Raw genomic sequence first — 19,805 nt, 5'->3', positions numbered from 1 at the left:
TCACTGCTGAAAAGTGGAACACGAGAACTGAGGAACAGAGGCAGCCCTGTAGCTAACCACATGTACTTCTGCTTTATAGCTAGTTGATAAAAACCTCTTAAAGCCAAGATGACACACATGGTAACTTACCAATAGAAGGCTGCCATCCACCCAAAAACCAAGGAAGTATTAAACACTATGAACTCCTCTCCTCCCTTCCATGTATTTAAAACTTCATAGATGTAGAACTAACTCCAACTGCCACTGACAAAAAAAAAACCACACACCACACCCACACACAGGATTTTCCAGCCACAGGCCCAGAGTCTTCACTGCAATTTTAAACTAATTCCTTCTCAGGGAACTATATTTAAAGATTAGAAGAAACTAAGTGTCCTTTTAGGGTAACTGAGTTTTAGCAAGCTTTGCACATGTAAAGATGGAAGCTTCAAGGCAGACAATAACCAGGATTTGCTCATATACCTTAGAAACAGAGCAATCTCTCTGGTTCAGTGGATCATGACAATTTGTATTTTAAAGGCAGCTCTTTTTAAGGAAATACTCACTGCCTTTAATCTTGTTTTACAGGTAAGCTGGGTGTTACCATAGCCAGACCTTCCTCTACACACCATAGTTGTGGAGAAGTCTAAATTTCTGTATCACAAAAGCGAAGCCCACTTTTCTATTTGAAGAAAAATTCTATTCTACCTAAACAAGCCAGGTCCCCTAGGCTGCCACATCTGGTTAATACTGAAGCAATGGACTCCTCAAGTTCAGATCAGTTAGAGTTAAGAGCTAGGTAGTAGCAGAAGAGACCAGCTTAATACCTCAGAGAAAATATATGCTCAAATCTGTAAATGGATTATTTTGCAAGAGGTTTAACAGAGACCTGGTAGCAACGAGGTGCTGTACCAATAGGAGACTATTTCTCATGTTATTTTTAGTACAATCCTTTGTACAAAGAATGGCAACTGTACAATCACTCCTGTGCATTTTTTAACAGCATCTAAATTAAAACCAAACAAAAATCAGAAGGGGACACCTCTTCAGCTATCCCCACCATTAACAGGATTACCATCTTTCAAAAGCATATTTGAGATTGTAACATCGCGGAACCACAGGTTGGAAGGGACCTCAGGGATCATCTAGTCCAACCTTTCTATCAAGCCAATCCATTCTACAACTGCAAATCGTTGCCATTAGAAGAATAACACAACTAATGACCTAGACCATTTCTCTTTGTGCTATCAGGATAGCAGATGTGAAGTAGTATTGCAGAACAAGATTAGTCACTTTTATTTCCCTCTTTAAAAAGACAAATCAAGTAGTCTACAACTGTCATTATGAATCGGCCAAGAACAAAACAAGGGCAACTGTGCCAATAAAATTCTGGACAGTAACAATGCCTTCAAATTGGAAGAGTTAAGCCACAGATAAAAGGCTAAGAGAAGTTGTCTTAGACCGTCTACATCAAAGATTCCTGCCCTGAGGTAGCGAGTACATGCTTGTTTACTCATCTGCTTCAAAAGACCACAACCCCACTAAAAACAACTATTGTTCTATTCAGCCTGATTAACTGAACAAGCCATCCTGACCTTGTGTGACTGTGTACCTTTCTACCTTCCAAAAGATACCCGGGCAAAATCAGAAACCTGGACTGCAGTATACACCTAGTGATCAGTGCTACAACTATAGTCCCTGACTAACACTGTACCTATTAATATTGAAAGCAACTCAGGAGCAACAAATAGAGCAAGAAAGATGACATCTGACTTCTTTAGAAAATGCTTCAGACCACTGGACTGGAACAGAAGAATTCTAGAGGACCTAAACAGGAGCTATATAGAACAATTAAGTCATAACATGGAAAAGCAAAACTTGACAAGGGCAGAAAAACACAAAATATAAACAGAGGAAAATATTTATACTTACTTATTCAAGTGTTTCCTAGCTGCAGGAATACCAGACATTTCTTCATTCAGCACATATTTCTTTGTTCCTATGCAGTAATTTTCCATGTATTCTGCCCAATGCAGTTGTCGAACATCAAAATTAAACATCTGCATGAAAAGCAAGCTTTCACTGTTAGTTGCCTAAAAATTCACCCGCTAAATATATATAAAATAAAGGAAAACAGTAAGTGCCTTTATACGAGATAATTCCAATTTGTCTTTGATGCAAGAAAGTTATCTTGTCCTTAATCATAAGAATGATCCAGATGTAGATCCCATTTCTGACTCAGCACCAGCTTCTTATAACATCTCTTCCAAATTTCAACTATTTCATGCTTTACTTTTCCTCCTCAGCAGTAATATTCTTCCCTCCACTTCCAAGTGCACTGCTTTCCCATTTTATCTGTCTGTAAGTAATCCCACTCTAGCAATAACTATTTTCTATTACATTGTTTCCTTTTAGGCAACAAAATAATTCTAATATGGCACAGAATAACCACTCCTCTGTGCCAAGTTTACTATTCAGTAAATCCAGACTTCTTTTAGCTGTGTTTATAGTTGCACAGCTATATTTTAAAGAACCACTTGAGTAAGTTTACTATGGTAAATTCACAACTCATGTTTTTCACTGATGTACTGATTTCCTTGTCTCAAGATTCTACAATAACAGCTGTTTAAGTCCCAATAAATACCAAGATTTTCCTAGTAGGGTTTTAACTGCTGATTTTGTTTCAGGTAAAAGAATAAGCAAGATCATTGGAACAAGAGACAAGTAAAAAGTTTTGGGTAGTGAAACTGTATTCAAACTGTATTCGGCTTTAAAAGTTGTTATACATATGTTAAATCCCCAAGTCCATGCTTCCAAATAAACTGCTTAACAGCATGGCAGGTATGCTACAAGGTATGATGAAAAATAAACCAATTACAGTTCTGAAGACAATCCCTCACACTGAGTCGTCTTAATTCTGCACTGTTTAAGTTAAAGGTCAGCATGTAGTTCCAGTCATGATATAATAAATACACACTAAACAGCCTTCTAGTCACAGTAAGTTATCAGAATCTCCAAATTAAACTTTATTTTTCCCCAATATATCATCATAGCAAGCATGTAAAATAAAGTGGTTTCAACTGTTATTTCAATTAGTTCTTTACTGCTGTGGGCACATCTTATTGAAAATTCAGCTATCTGAAAAACACTAACAGTCCAAAGCCCTGAGGTTATTTAGAACTTTTCTTAAACTCAAATTTCTGGGGGGAGGTAAGAAGGGGGAAGGGGTGGAAATCCTCTCCACACAGGAATCACCAAAAGCTATTTTATTTCCCACTTTTAGACAGTTTATTTAGAAGTTTGGCAGCTTTTCTTCAACTTAACTACAGAATTAGGTTCTGAAACACACTTAGATAGGAAAGACATCTTAAAAAGGACACAACTGTCCCAAATGCATAAGGGAATTTGAGCTTTTAAAACTGAAACTGATTATTTTTATCCTGTTGAATATTAACCAAGAAAATGATAGCAGAAAGGAAGTTTAAACTCAGATGTTGGGGAGCAGGAACAGAAATTCCTCAGTTGCAATACTACTTTAACACATACATGTATCTTCCTGTGAGATATATTGTGGGGAGGGAAACAAGAACTCCATTCCATTACAGCTTCACTACTGAACAAATATATTTGGAATAACTTGGAATGAATCCAGTAAGATTTGCATAACTTTCCCAGCAATACGCGGGGTGGGGAGATGGAAGTCTAGCAGCAGGCGCACATGCAGGAGAAGAACGTAGCTTTGGTCAATACTAGTCACCAGGGTGAACCAGATAGCCACATCCAGAGATTTCTGTTAGTCTGAGATTGGTAAACATAGCACAGAAAGAGACTTGCATAGATGGTCAACCAGCACACACAGCGGGAAGACTAAGACTTTTCCTTTGAGCTCTTTCATTCACTTTTACCCAGACCCTGCACTCAAGTTTTCATTCTTCCTCAACAGCCTTCAAGACTTCTGTCATCCTGCTTCTGTTACACTTTCCCTCCCTGCATGGGACAGCCTCAGCCACACAGCAAGAGCGTGCTTCAGAAAGAAGTAAGAGAATTTACACTTGCACACCTTTGAATACATGGGCTCTCTGGCCAAAGCATGAAAAGGGTACATAACAGTTGTTACTAGTTAAAGAAACAAGCAAACACAGTCCTTCAAAACCCAAGTCCTGTTCCTCAGAAAAAGAAATAGTGGTCAAGCAGTAAAGCACTGTTTTATTCATCACATAGGTAAAGCCATTAACAGCTTGGCCACTTGGTTGATATAGGGGCAACACCAGATCACTTGATCAGGCCACTCCAAAGGAAAACATCTTTTACATCAGGCCTCCTTCAGTGGGGTCCTGCCCTTCCTCATCTCTGATCACATCACTGATCTAGCTCATAACACAGCCCTAACACAACTGAAAGGATGTGACAGGAATCTCCAGTGATGAGTTAGTACTAGGGTTAGCTCTACTTTACAGTAAGCAGCATTACCAGTTCATGTCCTTATTCAATCTTAAATCAATGAGCTGATATTTCACTTTCAGTCCCCACGCCCACATCACACAGCTACTTGCCTTTTTGTCTTGGGGGTTCAGCTGGTTCATCAGCATAGTCATATTTTCAGTATTCCAGATCCAAGACTTGTCTGTAAAGTATTCTAGTAACATCATGGCCCTATGAAGACGTGTTATTGTTTTCATCATCCTGCAGTCCAAGGCATAGAATGTACAGGTTACAGTGGTAAAAATTAGTTTGAACAGACAAGACAATTTTTACCCTCTAACACCACACCCCTATGTTAACATAACCCATCTTGCTCTGTATCCAAAGCATGTTATCTTAGAACAACAGGATGTTCCTGCATATTATTAAAGTGAACTTGGCCTGTCCAATCTTGATTTACAATCAAATTATAGGACAGTCCTTTTTTCCTAATTCTACTTCCCAGTGCAATAATAATTTATTCCCTGAAAAAAAAAAAAGGGGGATGGAAAATGTTGTTTTCTGTTAGTGACTTATTTCACACAGACACAGAACACTTCACTTCAGCATACTGGAATATCTAGCTGTACTGAATAATTTGACTTGATGAAAGAGTCAAGTTGCATAGTGCAGAACATGTGCACATAACTAAGGAAGGGAACAAGTTTCCCTGATCTTCCTGCACTCTGTGCAACACCAAATCTCTGTAACAAAACAAAATTGGTTTGTTATGGTCACTAAGAGATCAAGACTTAAAAGCCACCAGCAATATGGCTTAGCCCCTTAACCCTACTGCTTCTGCAGCAAAGGGCAGGACAATATTTAAGGGCACAGACAGACCATAGCAGATCCTGCTAGTTAGGTGGTCAGTTCTATGATACTTCAAAATATGCAGAAATACCTTCCATCATCCCTTATTATGCAGAGGAAGCAACTCTACCAAACCATCACTTGGAGTACAGAGAAATTACGTTATAAGGATCAATTTGGGCAAGTTTCTCCTTGATCAGACTATCTGAAGTGAACCCAAAAAAATGTGAGACATCCAGTCTTTTAGATGCAAAGTTCCCACATTTATGACAAGAAAACTGTTTCAAGTGTTGCAGTGCTGCAGATGGTCAATCTTAATAGGTACTAACTAGTACCACATACCCTAGCGATATCACATTCCTGCTTTGGGTGCTCAAGATGTTTTCATCTCGCAGAACTGCTTCCAATTTGATCCTTATAGCAGGATACACTGACTATTTTAAGCACGGGGAGGGGGAAGGGAGAAGGTAAAAAAAGCAGAATAACCCAGCACTAACAGGAAATGGCTTTCTGAAGGTAAGTTTTGTTCAATAAAGTTCATAGAAGCAATAAAACTACTGATTTTTCTCTGAAAGCTGCCTTGATGCATTCATACTTATAGACGGGATATCACATATTGCCCCAGGGCACTCTTCTAAAGAAAGTATTTTGCACTACATTAGTGTTCCCTACTGTCACTAGTAGCTGGCACCTCAGTATCTAAGGGAATATCAAAATTGCCTCTTTTTCTTCTCAGGAAATGGAGTAACACAAATTGCAGAGACCACTGAAAAAGCAGAGTATCTTTAAAGCACAAAAAAGCAGAAATATTTTTCCTTAAACCCCATTTGAACCTATCTACAGAGTAAAATTCAGAATGGTATTAAAATTTTATACCACCAGCTAATTTTATTAGTAGTCGTTTCTAGATGCTTTCATACACCTGTTCATAGCTTCACCAGTTGAGCAAGGTATCAGCAGCAGGAGCCGAGTTGAACCAGTTACTCTGATTCAAAAATAATTAGGAATACAGACTGTCAACCAAAACGTATCCTGTGCTAAGACTGAACTGAACATTAAAAAAGCACAATAGTGAAGTAAAAAAAATTCAGAAAAGCACTTGAAACTTGGACAGCAAGGAGCTCACCAGTCAGATAAGCCAGAAAGACCTTATAGCAAAATGGTCTGGATAAAAATAATGCCAAACAGGACATGGTGGCTAAGTGCTTAGACTTTTTGCAGAAGTCTGTCCACTGACAGTCTTAAGACTGTTTAACTTAATGGACTTGCCCTTTTGTGTCTCCCCACTTTGAGTTTTTATGCTAAGCTGGAAGAGCAGCAGTTTTAGTTAGAGTGCTTAGATCGCTACAGTTGAAGAAACTGTGTGCCTCTGCAAAATACTAAATTGTGGAAATGACTATCTGATTAGACAAGTGTAGATTTTTAAGCTTGTAAGTGGCCACTGACATTGATTTTTGCTCTTTTCTGTAAACAAAAACTAAACTAAATGTAAACTAATGTAAAGACTAACCTCTGCTGGGAATCTTGCTGCCTCTTCTTAGGGCTATGGTTTTATAGCATAACTAAGCTGATTTAAAAAAAAAAAATCAAGTGCCTAGAAAAGTTCTTCTACCTCAGCTGCAGATTTTTCCCCCCCTCCCTCCAATTCTAATTGGATTTAGTGAGTGGCCACAGAACCAGATGATGCAATTAATCAGCAGAAAATTGTCTGGGTTTTTTTCTTTGTAGGGTTAGCTTCTTGATGTATCAGCCAAAAGAATCTAATGTCTCCACATTCTCTCAACTGCTAGCTCAATTACAAAGTTGGAAGAAGAGGACCAGCTTTCTTGGTGATGGCTTGTTTGCACTAAATCAACATACAACTCTTTTTGAGAAGAAAGAGTATGGTGACAGCCTCTCATATTCAGAGATGTCAGCAGTGAGTATCATTTAGTAGACACTTGTGTAGCTCTGGCAGACTAAGTTTTATAACTTCAATGGCACCATATTCCTCCTGCAAATGGGAATACACACACAACAAAAACCAAGCGCACAAATACACATAATGGAACTTCATCCCTCAACCTGAAGTTTTGAAATACACACTTCACAGGTTGTTCCAGAGTAGCCATTGGATACAAGTCATAAATATCAAGCCATATATCACCAGACACTATAATATATGGCATCACACCTCCTTCATAAGCTGAAAAGAACAAAAAGTCAGACCTGCTGATCATCATAAAGTACTGAACATTAGCAGCAGTCAGCAAGTCAGTGACAGCATGCAAGGCTTTCACCTAGGTACCAAGCAGAATTTTGCCTCTGCTAGGCAGTCCTTACTGCTATTAACACAAAATACATTAGTTTGAGAAGCAGATCATAAGAATCAAAAGTTTTAAGCAACAGTTAATTCAAATATCTGTAAGCTAGGTGGGCATATTTCTATACCAGACAATAACAAGCAACCTAGCCTAAGGCTATGACTGTGTTTTGAAGAAGTCTTAGACACAATCTATTGACTCCAGGCTAAAAAACAGTTCTCATGCTAAATACAGACTGATCCTTCAGTGGATCTACAGGCTGCCAATCTGCAAGTCTCTGCATAAGCATTAGAGAGTTAATTATATGTTTTTTAAAGAAAGATTCCTCTAAAAACACGTAAAACAAGCTTTCAGATTTGTCTTTGTGAAGATTTTCATTTGGCTATAAATTCTGAAGTTTAAGACATACTACTGGAATTCTTATCTTTCCAGCAGCTCTGTGGTTCCTTTAAGTGCACAACTTAGAAGTGCTTCCAAGACAAAAAACCCATATTAATCTATCCAATAAAAGTACTCTTTACTCATTCCTGGTTTGTAAGACAGTAACTAAATGAAAGGTGCTTCATGTCAAGTTTCAAGAAGCTTTCAACTGATATGGTAGATATGAAATTACGTCCTTTACGCCCCCCTACATATATCAACCACCCCTTACATTCAGCTTTCTAAGAAGCAGTAACAGAAAGTGAGCTGCTGGAGAAATCCCTGAATTACAACTTTAAATATTTCATGCCACTTTCTGTTCTTCCAGCGTAATTGGAAGTATTTGCTGGGTGTGTTATTTTTAAAGGCTTTAATATTTCAAATACACTGAACTGTTTTCAAATAACATATGGTTCTGTTGTGCTAATCATTATGCAAAGTTAGAGAACTATGCCTTATGGTAGACAATTAAGAAACTTTGGTCCACAACTAAGTATATATGGCAAGCTACTGACAACACTATCCTTAAACTTGGATACTGAGGATTATCACCACTATTTATGCAATCGCACAATGCTATAACAGTCTTGAGTATTTAGTATAAAATACCAAATCTTCATTATGCCAAGCTTTATTGTACATGTTCTTTTTATAAAATCTTGAAGAATTAAACATTATTTCTTCCTTCCCCTTCCTTAACTGTTAATATTGTCAAAGAACTGTTAAATTCAAGAACCTTCAACTAGATGCAAAAAACAGCAAGAACTTTTCCATCCCACTAAAAACATTGCTTCCACAAGTGAGGTGCAAAAGAATGAAGTCTTTGCAATACGAAATCAACAGGTAAGTTTTCAAAAAACCTGAACAGGAAGATTATTATTAATATAATCCTTTAGTTCTGAAGGTCATAGGCCTGATCTATTTCTTCTACTTGTTAAAAATTTCTCATTCAGTTGCAGTACACATCCTGACAATATAATTGTGCAGTTAAACCTACACAGTAATTTCATTGCTTAAGAGTTTTTCCTATATTGTACACAATAAAGACCTCAGAAGTGCATTCAGACTTGGCACAGAGAGGGCAGGCTGTTGACCATGTGAAGTAAAGTTAGCACAGTATTTGAGTTTTCTTGTGCTGATTTTACTATTGTTACTATACTGCTCAAGTTTTTCTGCTAAATCATGGTGGAAGAGGTCACATTTCAGATTAAACCAGCCCTTCTTCACTCTAGAACAGTATTAACTTGAGTTTAAGATTCTCCAGTAGTGTTTCCAAGGCTTCAGAAGTTCCCTAGTACATGCTACTTGGCAATTAAAACCATTCTGTCAACAGGACAGAATGACCACAGCAAGAGTAGTACATCCCTATACCATGACTGCCTCCAGCCCATGAGTTAAAGCAGCTTTCAAAGTACTTTGAGCCAGAAGACTAGAAAAAAGTATGAGTAAAGTTTTGTTTCAAATTTTTTCTATTATTACACAACACAAGAAGCCCATTAGGATTTAACACTGCTTATCTTGCTTGCATCTTTATATTTATTTGCTTCTACTGTTCCTACTGCAGGCTCCCATTTTTCAAATGCTTAAAAAAAGCACTATATAATGAAAGCTATATTCCTGTAAATGGGCTGGGTATCAAACTTAAAAGCTTTTCTTTCAAGTGCATTTGAGTAACCTTAGCGACTGAGCAATAGCTTGTTTTAGGTGAAGTTCCCATGTTTCTTCCAAACTGGAAATCTTGTGCATGATACAAAACACAAAACTTACCCACCCACTGTTATATTAAACTAATTAGGAATACCAACATCAGTAATAATTCACAGGCTAGAAAATACATATTTAATGACACCAACTGTACTAGTACTGATTAAAGTTCTAAATCCCACCTTCGGACATCAAGAAAGAACTCCAGGAAAAGCAAAAACAAGACTAAACATTCCCAGTGTTCTATGCAACATGATTATTCACAGTCTTGTTTTAATCCCACTGGTCAAACTCTCAAAAGACTAGATGCCTTTTAGTGACTGACAAAGATTCTGGTAGTACTACTTCCTAACCATTTGAAAGACAGTAGGTTGGCGCTTCTAGTATAACTATTTTATGTGAGTGGTGAAGTCTTCACATCTGTCAGGGACTTTCTATCATTTTTTTTTTTATTAAAAATAACTTAAAATTGTAGAAGAACCTAAAAGCTCAGTACCTTATTTTGATCTGAAGAGCTTATATCTTTTTAACATGGGAGGATTAATATACAGGCACAGCCTCCTGCCACTACTGTTGCTGTGAATATTACAGCATTGAGTAGGCTTGGAACAACAGAACCCAAGACAGTTTTGAAGTTCTCCTACAAACCACCTTACCTTCCTTCTACCAATCCAATGCCAAGTCTGTTACATAACTTTTCCCCTCCTTGTAAGACAGACCTAGACTACAGGACAATGAATGAATACGCACTTGTGTTAATACACTGTCGCCACAGTGGAGATTTTAGAGTCTGAAGACAAATACTTTTGAAAGTGTAATCTATGCAACCAGTTCAGATCACATGGCTTGGCAAATTCGAGCCAAATCAAAGCAACATCTTATATTCCTATGTAATTTAGCCTATTTAGTAGGGCTATGCCATTTCACCACAGAAGTTAGCCAGATACTAGTGTAATTATAAACTGAATGTAATGTTGAGATGATACAAACCAACATATCAGATCAAGTTGTATTATCTACAGGGATAACCCGCAATTATTAACTCCATCTCCTATTCCATTTTCAGTTTATAATAGCAACAACAATCTGAACGCAAGCCACTTCCTAGAGTTTAATGACTGACTAGCATTCTGATCCAAGACCTATCTTGGACAACATTGAGCCAGTCGTTAGTCTCTTAGAAATGCTGCCACTGGATTGTTATTGCTTATAGTTAGTAAATCTAGATAAATGCCCATGCCTTGTCTTCTTCACAGGTCTCCACCACCTTACCAGCAAGATATTTTTAGCCCTGTCCTCCTTACCATGGCTCATGACCTGTCATTCTGAGCAAAAGATCATGAAAAAATGCAGGTATTGTATGTTTGACTGTACTCCAATATTTCCACAAGAAGGAGCTGGACTGCATACTAATGCCAGGGTACCTTACTGCACCTTCAAATGGATTTATCTTGATATTCAAATTAACGTAGTATTCTGTAGGAAAAAATAATGATCAACATACTTTGAATATTTATTATTCAACAACAAACATCACTTGCTAGACCTTATAATTCTGTTTACCTTGACTACTCAAACCCCCAAACTATCCAACAAAAACATCCTCATTTTTGCTAGAAAGTTCAAAGTCACCCTGAATTCAAGGACCTGTTCTCAGGAGAAAAAAGGCTAAGTTTTAGTCACAAAGCATTCAGGGAAAAAAAAATTTAAAAATAAATCAATATACATCATTGCACAAGTACAGCTTTGCTTAAAAGTCAGAGGAACAGACAAGACAGAGCTAGTCACCATTACCTTGGGCTTCTTCCAGTAATCCTGAGGTAGGTATCATACAGGAATGCTGGGGCCTTATGGCTTACAGCAATCCAGTACTGATATAAAAGGTGATTGGAAGTTAGATTTACATTGGGCCGTCTGAAGGCCTGCTCGAGAGGATTCCTCTTGAAAGTAGAAATTACATGGTATTCTGAGAAAGAAAAGTTGTGTAACAGCTTTGATAATAACCATGTAAAATTTAATGCCTTTCAAAGTGCATCACAGTGTACAATATTTACTTCAGTGTGTTATTTAACTAGCCAGCCTAACTCTTCTACAATCCACAGAAACTAAAACAGTCGCAAGCTTTTCACCTAAAATACTCTTAAACTGGTTGTTATTATAATCAAGAGGTCTTTTAAGCCTTCATATTCAGTACCATTTTACTGTAGCTTCTCTCTTTCTGTTCCTCTTCGCTACCTTCAAAGTTGTTGATTTCAAAAATTCACAGCAATTTCAGTTTATATGGCAGGTAAAGCTATTTAAATTGTCATCTATATTTCATGAACAAGGCTATTCTAACCTCTTGTGTGAAGAATAATTTAAAAAGCCAACTGAGGACTTTGCAAGTATCTGAAGTGCATTTCAAGTGACATTTTTAAACAACTTATGCATATTTAAATGTTAATAAAAGCACAGTTAGGAGGGGACTCCATGAGAAACTCCTGCTGACATCTGGAAATTCTGTACAACAGATACGCAGGATCAGTGTCTTGAAAAGTTACACTGAAATTCACCTCATATTTGTAATCACCTCTTTTAAACACTGTCTATAACAGTATGAAGTTAAATACCCCAATTCAAATTGAGATACAAATGAAGTCAGCAATTTTCCATGTTTGGCTGAAGCAATAAGGTTTATAAATACAGATATATATATATATAAAATTGGCAAAAGCAAGTAAAAAGCATGAAGAAAATAGTCAAGAGAAATAAAAGATTTAAGGATTTAAACGGAAAGAAAAAATCTGAGCTTAAGAACTTTATTTCTAAAAAACTGAAAGCCAATAAACACCTTCAGGATGCCAGTCAGCTTGTATTGGTATTTATAACAAAAACTATTAAAAAGCTTTTGGCATGTCAGTTACATTCTAGTCAGGATATCTGAGAGTTGAAAATAGGCGGCTGTACTTTTAGAAAGATTACTTTTCCCTGTACATGAATAGTTGAAGTCTCATGTAGCAATCTGAACATTAAAAAGCCACCTCAACTGACAATTAACAAGCCAAACACTAAGAGCTACACAAGTGCAAAACCATTATCATACCTCTCAATTATGCAGATGTAGAAAACATCTAATTGTGGGCTGTTTGTTTATATGTATTTAGTAAAGTTGGCATTAAACCCAACATCACTACTGCTCCTCTGAGCAATGTTTTTCTCTGCACAATATCCACACCCTGAAGATCAGGTCATGGCATTAAAAGAGAAAAATCAGTTCTCCCATAGTTTAAGTTATAATGGAATAAAAGCCCACAAGAACAAAATGAAACAGTGATAATGCTGCGAGGGGAGAGAATTAACAAGGGAAGATAATGAAAAAGCACAAGACACTGCAAAATTGAGAGGTATGGTTATTATACTAGTTTCAACAGTAAAAATGCAATATGACCCACTGATTATAGCCTATGCTTTTATTATTTGACATTATTTTTCTATTAAAGCTTATGGGCAGGGGGAAAGAAACATGGCATACCAACTTCACCCCAGTGGAAAGGATTGGTGCCACCTGTGGTACAGTTATATACCATGACATTTCTTGGTCTGAGGGAAAAGAGAAAAGAACAAGTTAGAAGACAACCAACTTTTAAAAATGCAGATACAAGACATAACCAAAGCCAGCCTTTCCCTCAAGCACATCACTGACAAACAGAAAGCATCACTCTTATGTTAGATTTTTTTGCTTTCTATATCATCTTCCAGTGTAGCTATCATCTCCTTGTGTAGCTATATATCTTCTCTTTCAGAGAAAGTATCACCTACATTACAGTAGGTTGTATTGATTACAACAAGACCTAGGAAAGAATTTTCAGGCATAGCTTGTAAAACATTATCAGTAGGTGATGTATTCCTCTTTAGCATAAAGAAGTTACACTTTGAGGGACTAATGCTATTAGAACCTTAGATTCCTTTGTCCTGGGGAAATAGCAGGACACTGATTAGAAGTTCCATAGAAGACTGATTTATTAAAATACACAATATAATTTCAAAACACTTAGTACTCTCTATTGTCACCTGTTATACCTATTAACTCCAGAATACCAAGCTGCAGCCAGTGTCGCATTGACAGCAACGTCTACTGGAACAAGATCTGCTACTGCACTGTTGGAACCTCTCATTGTTCGAAGAATTCCTTTTCCTGCCTTAAAGAACAAAAACAACAAAAAAAAGAGACAGAGGACCCACCAGTAAAACATGTGAAGCTTGTTGTCTTCCAAAAGGAGGAAAAAAAAAATTAAGTATATTTATTACTTACAGCAATGAAGAGACCACTAGGTCCATTGAAGTTATCAATCCATCCCTATTACAGAGGGGAGAAAAAGGATTTAGAGTATAGTGAAGTCAGCAGTTTCAAGTGGAAAAGTTGAGAAGTTTCTACAAGTATATTCTCTTTTCCCTTCACCCCTTAAAGGGAAGAAAGATATTTCCATATCCCTAAATGAAGTTCCTCCACAGCAAAATCTGGTGATGTAACAAGCTGTTATTACTCAGACAAGAGATCTACTCATAGGTTCACTGGTCCTTCAAAGTGAAATGCTAGCTTGTTTATTTCTTAGTGAATAAACTGCAGTGCATTGTCAATAAATATGCCTACAATGAAATATGCAGTTTACAGGTACTGTTAGACTAGCTTCTAGCAACTCAGATAAGCAGTTTTGCTATCCATTTTTAGTTCAAGTTTTCAAAGAGAAAATAGTCTCTTTCATCTTTAATGACAGTATTTAGATGCTATCTACTTATTGGTATGACACATACATCGTATGCTCTCAAAAAGGTATGCAAAGTCAATTACATGGATTTTAAGGGCTTGAGAGACATTCAGTCTTGAACTGGAGAAGCATCGGAAGAAGCATATAGCCTACACACTATGTATCAATACAGCATACAGTACATACAACTTATACCATCCCCTACAAAGCTTACAAGGTTTGACTACAAGAAGTAGAGCCAAAATGTCTTTATGTCCTGTAGTCCCCAGTTTAGTCATCCTTCGTAACTATGACATACCAAAGCATCTTGAAGAGGGGAAAAAACAGATGAAGATACACAGAATCATGAAGTAAAAAGCTGACCATTTGTCATGCGTGAAATAGGATCTCCCACTGTGATAGAAGTGTTTTGTTCTATGATTAGAAGTAATTTACCCATAATTTCCTACATAAGAATACTGTATTTGGCAGCTTTATCAGAGTTGTTACCCCAAAGCAACCAAGCCATAACTTCAGCCTAAAAGATTTTCTTCTACAAAGGTCACTAGATAAACAGGCTGTCAGTATGTACTACAGTTTACAGGAAAGATGATCAAGTGAAAACTCAATGACTTACAGGAAAAGGTTCCTTCCAGCTGGCACCAACAATAGATGGCCTTATAATGGCTGTGTTTAATTTTGCACCTTCTTGTTGTACTACATATTCAGCTAAGGCTTTTGTATAAATGTAAGTATTAGGCCTGTCGCCTATCAGTTTAGGAGTAATATCTTTCACTAGGCCATCATCCATCCACCTGAAGAAACAATATAAGAGGCAAGTGTAAATTATTGCATGCTGCTTCACCAGAGGTGGGGGAGGCGGGGGCGAAAGAAATATGTAAAAAGGATAACCAGATGAACCAAATATACTTTGCCAAGTAAAATTAAAATCCAACTTCTTCAAAACACGACCAAGGCAAACAACCAAAAACCTCAACAAAAAAGACCATACTAAAACCACCAAAGCATTAGCATACCCCTAGAAGCTGCATAAGCAGAGGAACAAGAAATTCTGTGAACAAGTTGAGGCAATAATTAAAAATTCAGTTCCGTATTTCATGTTTCTGCTAAAACCCAAGTATCTAAACCAGCGCACTCTAAATATCAACTTGATTTTCAGAATTTAACACAAACTCCCACTGAAGTTAGCATGTCACATACTACTTTCTACTTCACAGCTTCCAGCTGTTTAACACATTTCCATAACTATTTTCATATCAAAAAATAAATGTCTGGTGACAGCTTATAATACACTTCAAAACCACATAGCCTCCTAAAACACCATTCATCAAAATGTAAGAATTAGGGTTAGGTGCTTGTTTAAACACCTTCTACCTTTGCAGTGTCAAGTAATCCCACACCTCTGAAGCAAGATGGGTCATCATGTTTTTCCCCTTAATTAAGTCCTGCAATTTCATCTTGTTTCCCAATTAATTCAGCAGTTTGTACTTGAAATGGTAATAACCTTCAGTCATAGCACACAAGCACAAGGGAGGTGTGCCTTTTGAACTATTGCTGCTTTGGTGTTCTCCACTTCAAAACAGGACTTAAAATTTATTTGCCTCAGCCACATAAATGGAATTTAGCCAACATTGTTATTCTTATTCACCATTGTTCTGTTACAGTCAAAGATGGCATGCATCAGATTGCCTTCATGTTATAGACTGGGGCGGGAAGAGGGGTAGAAAAGCCCAGAAAGGGATGCAAATCTGTTTCTATGGGTCTCAGCTGTTGGCTAGAGAGATCACTCTTGCCAAAGTTTACAAAAGCCATCCCTCATTGCCATGAGTTCTAAAATACAGACAGCTGTCCAAGCACAAATCAATCAGTAAGTTATATTTACCCTGCTTGTGAAAAGCATAGACAAAGATGTTACTTTCAGAATATCTCATTTGAAAGTGTATTTAAAGTCAGCATTATAAAAAGAGGTTAGCTTAATGTGCATTCTAGGTAGTAGCTCATTTGTTTTTAATGTTAGTGCTCTTCCATCTATAAGAAGTTAAAGAACATATTTTACTTTTTAATTAGTTATTTTTAGTTTCATACTTCTCTTACAAGGGGTGATATTTTGTATGACAGGGAAGAAGGGAGAGACCGATACAGAGATCATTACTTACTACATTACACTTGACTTATCCCATATCTGTCACCTGTTTCCGTTATAGTTTGACATCTACTGACAAGACCTCAGGGTAGCTAGTATACACAGAAAATATAGATTGAGTCCTTTTCTTTCCCCTCCCAGTAATGCCCAAATCAAGACTAAAAAGGTATAGGAACACATTTTTAATGTCCATGCTCTCTAAGTATCTAAACAGAACTACTTCTAATATTATTTCAGTATCTCAGACTGATCTTGCTATGGTATTTAGGTGGATGTAGTACAGGCTGCTGTTAAAGCAAACTGTCACGTTTTTAATCCCTTTCCTTCACAATGCTGGTGCTATCATACTTTTAACAGCACAGCTTTTTTGTTTTTAATAGCTCCTGGTTCATCTCATACAGCCCAAAACCTGCCACTCTCAGCATACAGGAAGCATCATGAATAGATATGAGCACCCCTCCTTCAGTACTACTCCACACCTAGCTCAGCTGAAAGTGACCATAAAACCTTAGCCCATCTCCTTCACAGAAAAGGGAAGTGTCAACCAGACTGCCAGACATACAGGACAGCATAAGCTAATTTCTTCATCTTTCAGGTTCCTAACCATTTTTTGTATTTCATTACTAGGAAGCAAGTGGTTGCAGATTATGGAGGTAGCTTCATAAACAAGACATACTCGAGAGAATCTATAAGTTTCCTGGGATCAACAGGAGGTGGATAAACTACTTCTTCAATCTGTTGTCGATTGCAATATGCATAGGCAGTCGAAACATGCATGAACACTTCCAGATTCTTCATTTGCTGTGCCAAGAAGAGGAGCTGTTGTGTGGCAGTCACATTTAACTGAACAGCATCTCTGTTGATTAAACAGAAATTTGATTAGCAGAAAGCAAGACAAAACAAGCAAAAAAGAATAACTACTCAATTCACTCCTAAATGCTTCAGTGATGGGTGTAAGTATTCCTTAATACCCCACCCTCCTCCAAAAAGGATCATAGACATGGTCCTAACTTTCTGCTTAGAACAATACCCCACAGTCTTAATCTAGAACTTCTCTCAATGTTCAGGATAGTTTTCTTAAGTTTTACCCTGTTGTCATTGTCATCGTCATGCTCCATTACTAGACCGGGAAAGTCAGCATACCTTTGAACTCATCAAGCTAAATCCCAATCCTACAATCTTAGTAATATATGAAGTAATGCACACAACACCTAGCTGCCACGAGATGCATGTCAGTTTCAACAGCATCTCTGAACTTCCTAGTTCGAGTTAGGTCAACAACTTCGAAGGCTCAGAGGGCTAGTAAGTTGGAGACTGGCATCTTCTTGTAGGACAGCACAAGGCTCAATAGTATCACAGGATTACAGGAAGGAAGGAAAAAAAGGAAAACCACCAAGAGCCTCACTTTCATCCTCTAATTTCACTGCTTCTCATTAAAATAGAGTCCTTAAGGACACTGTAGGAAAGTAGTTTTATCTCTACGATTCCCACCGACCAACTACTATGTTATATATAATTCAGATATCCTCTCCAGCCTATAAAACCTACTGTGGTCACTACTTTTCTTGTACACAGTGTACTAACTAAGTTTCAAGATTACAGCTGAATAAAGCTTTATCAAAGTCTTTGCAATGAAGTGTTATATTAACAAAAAAATTTAGTCCCCCCAGATAAACACTAAGTTTAAGACTGCTTTATCACACATGACTGAAGCACTGGGCGGACTGGAGGGGGAATCACTATCCTAAAGCACTTAACACCAGTGGAAAATATTACTTCTCAATAATTTGTTTTATGGAAGTATTACTCAGTCTTCACTGCCTGTTTCAAGAAGTCAACGGAAGGAGTTATTAATCAGAGCTGTATGCACTCTGCTATACACACAGAGTGTACAGCAAATACAAATTAGGAAGAGTTCCAAAATAAGCCCAAGTATTTTGCTTTCTTGACTTTATTCCTACGGCTGGCCCCAAGCCACGTATTTTGAACTTTACATTGGTTATTCCTGTTAAATATCTGATGAAAGCTGCTCTAGGTAGTCTTCAGATTTGTAAGGTTCTGAACAGAATTGCTGGAATGGTTGGAGGAAAGAGTCCAGAGCACTTAAATGCTCACGTTTTCTATTTTGCTAAAGAACATACTAAGCCCACCAAGAAAGTGGAAACTCCTAGAGGCTTTTTTTACCACAACCTCATTTCACCAGTCTTTCAAATTGTTTTAAAGTCCCTCTGGGCTTTTGTCAGGTTGGCAGTTCTTTAATGTTTCAAGACCATAACCCAGTGATAAACATGGGCTATCTTATGACTATGTTTCAGCATACAGTACGTCATTCTCAGAGAGGTAGTGTCAACCTTCGTAACAACTCAAAAAAAACCTGAGTTGAGAAGTGTTTTGTCTCAAAGTTGCTTTATTTCCTTCCCCACTCGCCCATAAAAAAACCAGTGCTGCTCCTCAGTCATTTACCCAAATTGCGGTTTTACTCGAGTGTATCAACACTAAATCAAGTCATTGTTTTTGCCAAAAGGCAAATGCAATCTTTTCTTGCTCCTGATACTCCTTTCTCCAGTATTTCCTTAATAGATCTTCTGTATAACATGAAACTTTCAACTTCTAGTTTTCACCTTTCTCCCTAAGCATCTACTTCTCCCTACTCCCTCCAATGCAAACCTCTAATCTTCTTAATGAACTTTCTGAAGACATGGAGAAAGCTGAGCAGTATTTAATCTGTTTGTTCATCACAGACAGCAGCGTTAAAGCCTTCCCCACGTACAGTTTTGCCAAAAAGTTACCCTCTCAAAACACGCATTCCCCTTCTGACAAGGGAGGCCAAAGGAATAGTTTGCGCTCCCTTTTAAGCACTAGGGAAAAAAGTTCTAACGCTGCTAGTGAGCACAGCACATATAGCTACAGTGTATTCTTATCCCTTCTACCCATCCCAGAGATCAGAGCAACACATGATGTCAGGAAAACTCAGAATAGCAACATGTTCCCTAGTCTCTTCAACAGCTTCCCTTCAGGAAGGCTTTGAAATTCAGGCACAGGGATATAGTTAAAAACCCACAGAAAAAAACCAAACCAACACACACAAGAGCTGAGGAGCCTATAACAAAAGTACAAAAATAACTTATTTAGTTTAAGTGCTAATAATGGATTTGTCTTTTTGCCTAAAGCTTTAAAAAGATAAACTTTTCCACATTGAATAGTAATTCTAACCTCTGGCAAAGCAGATTTAAATAATAC

The 19,805-nt window shown here is 37.4% G+C and overlaps 1 protein-coding gene across 2 annotated transcripts in view; it reads right to left on the bottom strand.

Annotated features, from left to right (window-relative positions):
- FAR1 (fatty acyl-CoA reductase 1) overlaps positions 1 to 19,805 on the bottom strand; it is a 39,214-nt gene that overhangs the window by 3,140 nt on the left and 16,269 nt on the right. Inside the window, exons 4-11 of one of the 2 annotated variants that reach the window (XM_075094880.1) lie at positions 17,242 to 17,421; positions 15,039 to 15,216; positions 13,969 to 14,013; positions 13,728 to 13,855; positions 13,189 to 13,256; positions 11,472 to 11,643; positions 4,533 to 4,662; positions 1,912 to 2,039 (exon numbers count right to left, since the gene is read on the bottom strand). In XM_075094880.1, the coding sequence (XP_074950981.1) occupies positions 1,912 to 2,039; positions 4,533 to 4,662; positions 11,472 to 11,643; positions 13,189 to 13,256; positions 13,728 to 13,855; positions 13,969 to 14,013; positions 15,039 to 15,216; positions 17,242 to 17,421 (1,029 nt within the window). The remainder of the gene's footprint in view (positions 1 to 1,911; positions 2,040 to 4,532; positions 4,663 to 11,471; positions 11,644 to 13,188; positions 13,257 to 13,727; positions 13,856 to 13,968; positions 14,014 to 15,038; positions 15,217 to 17,241; positions 17,422 to 19,805) is intronic. The other variant, XM_075094881.1, reaches the window with a different exon arrangement.

Source organism: Phalacrocorax aristotelis, chromosome 5 (assembly GCF_949628215.1).
Source record: "Phalacrocorax aristotelis chromosome 5, bGulAri2.1, whole genome shotgun sequence".
Classification (NCBI taxonomy): Eukaryota; Metazoa; Chordata; class Aves; order Suliformes; family Phalacrocoracidae; genus Phalacrocorax; species Phalacrocorax aristotelis.
The sequence above is the reverse complement of the archived record's forward strand: the minus strand, read 5'-3'. Positions and strand labels throughout refer to the sequence as shown.